We start from the raw sequence: 5,910 nt of genomic DNA on the forward strand, positions 1-5,910 counted from the left end.
ACCAGAGACAACAATACAGGGATGGTAGAAATGACATAGATACAGAATTGAATGCACAGAGAAAGCCCAAGACGGAGGCACAATACTTCCAATGCTGAAGTCAAGAAATGAGGAGAGCTTACCCCTAAAAGTCGTGCTGAACCTCTTCCGGAGAGACAGAGAGTCAGCCTAGAGCTTGCTCTGTGTGCAAGAATCAGCCCGTCACCATAAACCACAGCTAACCAAGTCCCGTCGCCGTAAGACTGAGCGCAAGGTGTGAGGAAAACATACAGGGTCGACATGATTATAACAGAGATAGTGTTGCGTTGAAAAACACAATCCATAAATGAAAATATCCTGCCAAATCCAGCCTTAATAACTCCATCCTGCTTGCGCGAGGTGAAGTCTTAGGAAGCCACGCTACTCTGCAGCTGGCAGTACCAGGATTTATTATTCTGCATGATGAACATTTAAAGCCATAGTGCCACCCGCATCCGGGGGTATTTCTTCTATCTGAGGCATTTCCTTCTACACTAGATTGTTGAAATCCAGGAGTTGAGATTAAGAAGCTAAGTTAGTGATTGATCCAACATGTAGATGCATCCCACAGTCAACTCCCATATTAGCTAATAGTTCCGCAACTTTGTTCCCTTCTCTGCGAATGTGTTTCAATGAGACCGTTCTGTGGGAGGAAAACTAGCATTCAATATGTTGTAGCCTTTTTTCCATTCTCCAGCTGTTACTAACCTTGCAAGAGGGGGAGCCCTGTAGAATTCTTGAGACGATTTTGATGATGATTTGGGAGTCTCCCTCTATTATAAGAGGAAAAAGGTCCTTACCTTGCGCCAGAAGTAGCCCTTGCCATAGACCTTCTAACTCCGCTAAGTTATTGGTATCCAACCCTCTTGAGCCTAAGAAGGTTAAGATAGGAGCTCCCTTGTGATCTCTGAAGATCCCTCCAAAGCCAGAATTCCTTGGGTTACCCTTTGAGGCACCATCAAAATTTAGCTGATACATGTTCATGGGGCGGGGAAGCCATTTCTCAGGTGAGTGGCCTCTTGGAGGCTTTGTTCCTTTGATTAGATGTTCTTGCTTCCTTTGGAAATTCCAATTATTCCATATTGATTGTTCATGGGGGATAGTTGGGAGATCCTCTTGGTACCAGGTCTTGAGAGATATGGTTTCTTCAATATTTTGGTTGATTATTTTCCAGATGTCATCCAGCGATTTGGTGTGATTCTTGAATATTCTACCATTTCTCTCCTTCCATATGGCCCACATAACAAATACTGGAATGAGATTCCAGAGAAAATTAAAGATATTACTTTGATAGGGGTGGTGGTCCCAGTTGCGCACAGTAGCAGTGATATCTCCATTAGATCCTCCTTCTTTTTGGCAGTGGAAACTGATCTTTTGCTAGAGCTTATGTGCCAACGGATAGTAATGCATGAGATGCTCAATGGTTTCCTCATCCTTTTTATAGTTGGGACAGATGGAGGGTCCATAGAAGTTTCTTTTTCTCAGATTGTCCCATGTGAGAATCTTGTTGTGACAATGGAGCCAAAGAAAGGTGGACACTTTTGGCCAAATGGAGGGGTCCCATATTTTGCTCCAGAGCGAGTCCAACACCATGTGTTCCTTGATAAGGATGTTGTAGGCCTCTCTCGTAGAATAGGTTCCCTTTTCTTCATATCCCCATCTGAGAATGTCCTTTTCCTTAGAATATTGAATTTTCCTTTTCATTAATTCTGTATCCAGAATTTGTTGGACTTGCATCGGCCCCTTTCTTAAGATTTGAGTCGCTTTGAGCCATTCTCTGTAATCTTGGTGTGATGAATTGCGCCATAAATTTCTCACCGTGTCATGAGGTTGCATATCCTGTTCCAAAAGAGGATTTGGAGGGAGAAGGTCCCTGAGTTTGGGCATCTGCTGCCAAGAGTCTTCCCAAAACCTTGCATTACTACCATTCTTCACTTCCCAAAAGCTATGCTGCTGAATGAGATTCTTGTGCTGTTTGGCTGAGTTCCACATGATTGAGCCTGTGCTGGTCTCTGATATTCTAATTAGTTCCTCCATTGGACAATTTCCTGCATATTTAGCAGTCCATAGCGAGGCCCAAGGGGTGAGAGGTTCAGTTATCCATTTCCACCAGATTCTAGCCCCCATGACTGTATTGCTGTGAGAGGGGTCCCTCAATCCAATACCGCCTCCTTTCTTTGGAAGACATGTTGTTTCCCATTTAACTAGAGCCCACTTGCGCTTGAGGCCACTGCTGCCCCAAAGAAACGATATTTGGAGATTTTTTATTTCTTTAAGAACCCATTTAGGCGCAGCAAGGATGGAGAAGAGGTATAGAGGCATGGCTTGAAGAACAACTTTAATGAGGACAAGACGGCTTGCCATATTAAGAGATCTGTGAGTCCAAGAGGAGAGCCTCGCTTCCAGATTTTCTAAAAGGATTCTCCAGGAAGAGTGCTTTAGGGCTGAGGTGATGAGCGGAGCACCTAAATAAGAGGAGGGAAGTTTGGCAGAGGAGAAGCCCAGGATGCAGATGATGGTTGCCTGAGTAACTGAGGGGGTATGAAAGAAGAAGATTTGAGATTTGGAGTTATTGATAGAGGCTCCAGAGGCTTCCGAGAAGTCTGTCAAAATGGTTTTGAGCTGACGAGCTTCCTGGACCGAAGGATGCCCAAAAGCATACTATCATCTACAAATTACTGATGAGTGAAAGCAGGGGAGTTGTGAAGGGAGAGGCCTTTGAGACGGAGAGATTTCTGAGCTGACCTAATACTGCGACCTAAACCCTCAGCCATGATAACCAACAGAAAAGGGGAGAGGGGGTCTCCCTGCCTGATGCCACGAGAAGGATGAAAGGTAGCAGAGGGTATGCCATTGATTAAGGCAGAGAAAAAAGAGGACGAGATGAGGCTCATAATCCATCGAACCCAGGAAGCATCAAATCCAAAAGCCATTAGAACCTTTTCAATATATTTCCAACTAAGGCTATCAAAAGCCTTTGAAAGATCTAGTTTGAGTAGTAGACCTGGCTTCTTGGAGATCTTCAGAGAGTGAATTATTTCATGAGTTAGGATGATCCCATCCGTGATCTGCCTCCCCTCAACATAATTGGATTGCTCGAGCGAGATGATGAGAGGAAGCAGGAGTTTGAACCTGGAGGCTATGATTTTAGACACGACCTTATAGATTATGTTGCATAGTGCTATCGGTCTATACTTATCAGGTGTGCTTGGCTGATCCACCTTGGGAACCAGGGCTATGAAAGTAGCATTTACTCCTGGAAACATCCATCTCAGATAGCGAGACTCCTCAACCACCTACCAAACTTCCATCTTGATCAGATCCCGGAAGTTATGGAAAAAATTAGAGGTGAATCCATCCGGGCTTGGGGCTTTGCCTACTTTCAGTTGTCGTACTGCAAGTTCCACCTCTCGGAGATCAAAAGGCTTGAGAAGCATTTGGTTATGCTCTTCTGAGATAAGTTTGGGAATATTTTGAGTTATTTTCTCTATGGCCTGAGATCTATCACTGTTTGGCTCTCGGTGCACCTGCTTGAAATAATTTAATAGTTCGGTTTCAATTTCTTCATGCTTTTCCACTTTTATTCCCTGCTCGTTTTGAATATCAGTTATATTATTGTGCATCTTGCGCTGGATTGTAGTGCTATGAAAGAATTTAGTGTTTTTCTCTCCATCTTTGAGCCACCTGACCCTTGATTTTTGCCGCCACAGTGTCTCTTCCTGCTTTTCATTTTCTACTAGTTGCACTTCAAGGCTTTTTTCCTGTTCTACCATGTCCTTTAATCGGCCATTAATAATAATCTTTTGTTGTAGCTGCCTCATTTCTAGCTCGAGGGTTGCTTTACCCTGGAAGATGTTTCTGAATGATGTGTGATTCCAATGCTTGATCTTGCCTTTTAGGTGCTTGAGCTTTTGTTGGAATTGGAACATTTTTTAGCCTGGAGGAGGATAGAAGTTGTTCCATTCTGTACTGATTAATTTATGGAATTCCGGATGGGCCAACCAAAAGGCCTCAAATCGAAAGGGCCTACGGAGCTTGTTTCTCGGACGAGCCCATTGGAGGGAAATGGGCTAGTGATCAAAGCCCGAGAAGGGCAGTATAGAAGCTGCAAAATCACCACCGAGATGAATGGAATTGTCTGAGAGTAAAAACCTATCCAACCGAGAAGCTATCTGCTGGTTCCCTGCTCTTCTATTGTTCCAGGTAAATACTCCATTGTTGAAAGGGAGGTCGATGAGCCAGTTATTCTGAATGAAGTCCTTTAGGAGTGACCCTTCCTGAGAACCTCTGCATCTGCCTCCTCTCTTTTCTTCCAGTCTTGTAATCATGTTGAAGTCTCCTCCTGCGATCCATAGAGGGTGCAATCTGTTATGGTTAAGTTCAGAGATTGATTTTAGGATACCTGCTTTACGAGAGGTCTCCTGTGGAAAATATACATTAGTTAAGAGCCCGTGTAGATTTGTGCCTATGATGTGAAAAATTGCTTGAAGGAAATTCCTGTGTGCATGGAAATTGTTGAGCTTGATAGCTCTCGAATCCCAGATAATTGCTAGGCCTCCTGAGGCGCCATCCGCATCCACTGCTATGTTATGACTCCCAGGCCATATTTTAGCAGCTAATCTATCTAGTGCATTAGAATTGCATTTGGTCTCTTGCAAGAACAAGACTTGAGGGTTTTCTTGCTTTATCATGTTTTTAAGAATTCAGGTCTTCCTTGGGCCATTAAGCCCTCTAATATTCCAAGATATTAACTTCATTGGGAAGGAGTGTTTTCAGAGCGGTAGTACTTGGTTAACTTGGAATACCTGCCGGAATCCACTAGAATTTGTCCTACTTTGATTGTTCTCTATAGATCAGTTTTCCTTCCCCGCTTTTTGATATCTTTGGCTATGAATCTACCATCCCATGGGCCTCCAGTCTGTATACCTAAATGTTTTTTCCTCTGCACCCGAGATAATACTTCTTCCAAGTTCTTAAGTTGTCCTGCTAGAATGTTGTTAAAGTTTTTTGTTGTACAAGATTTTTCTAGACCTAGAAGGTCCAGATCCCCAATGTCTATTGCTTCTATTTATTCCTCCATGAACTGAGGGTAATTTGATTCTTCCATCGGGTCCTCTTCTAGACTGACATTTGACTGTGGTATCTCCAGCTGCATGACTTGAGTGTTCCATAATATTTCTTTTTGCTTGTCTGAGGTAGAGGCTTCCTTACCTTGAGTTTCTGCATGTGGCATTGTGGGATTTCCCATCTTTGAGTGGTCGTCGTTCATTGACTCTGGCTCTAGTGGAGTGGGAGAGTTCATTTGCAAATCCAGCTGGTTAGCTAAAACACCAAAACTGTTGCTTGTTGAGGGCCTAGGAGGGCTAGTTTGTGCTACTTTGGGCTTTGAAGCTTGTTTCTTGTGGGATTTCCGGCGATTTGTGACTTTAATAAAGCCACCTGCTTCAGAAGCTTTCAGATCAAAGGCAGGAGAGGGTTTTGTGTTAATGGACAGTCTCTGAATAAATGCCCCAGGGCATGACATCTTTGACATCTAAAAGGCACATGTTCATAGTCAATCGTCTGAACCCATTCAATGTCATAGTGAGATATGCTTACCGCATCTGGGAGAGCCTGATTGAGATTCATATAGACACAAATACGGGTAAAAGAAGTGTATCTACTTTTTTTGTTTCCTCTGCAACCTTCACAAACTCGCCCAGAGTGTTTCCAATCACCTGTAGGGAGTATTCCTCCCAATATTCCATCGGCAGTGAGTATAAGCAGATCCACACTGGAGCCCAGCTGAGGTCCTCCTTGTCCGGGTTGAAGCGTTCCACCCATCCTCTGAGAAACAGACCGGCTGCATTGAAGAAGTAAGGCCCGCCATCCAAGACCCTGTTTCTGTCCTCC

The 5,910-nt window shown here is 43.8% G+C and overlaps 1 protein-coding gene across 1 annotated transcript; it reads right to left on the minus strand.

Moving 5' to 3' along the window:
* Positions 1-4,088: 4,088 nt before the first annotated feature.
* Positions 4,089-4,709, minus strand: LOC149163662 (uncharacterized). The gene has a single exon (XM_089429226.1). It carries the CDS (start codon positions 4,707-4,709, stop codon positions 4,089-4,091), a length of 621 nt encoding a protein of 206 aa, XP_089285352.1.
* Between the last annotated feature and the right edge of the window lie 1,201 nt (positions 4,710-5,910).

Source organism: Pinus tabuliformis, chromosome 5_1 (assembly GCF_031772625.1).
Source record: "Pinus tabuliformis cultivar Carrire ecotype Pingquan chromosome 5_1, CPIR1, whole genome shotgun sequence".
Taxonomy (NCBI): domain Eukaryota; kingdom Viridiplantae; phylum Streptophyta; class Pinopsida; order Pinales; family Pinaceae; genus Pinus; species Pinus tabuliformis.

What these genes read in the sequence shown, in the direction of transcription:
- LOC149163662 (XM_089429226.1), bottom strand. Translation starts at nt 4,709, where the DNA reads ATGATAAAGCAAGAAAACCCTCAAGTCTTGTTCTTGCAAGAGACCAAA.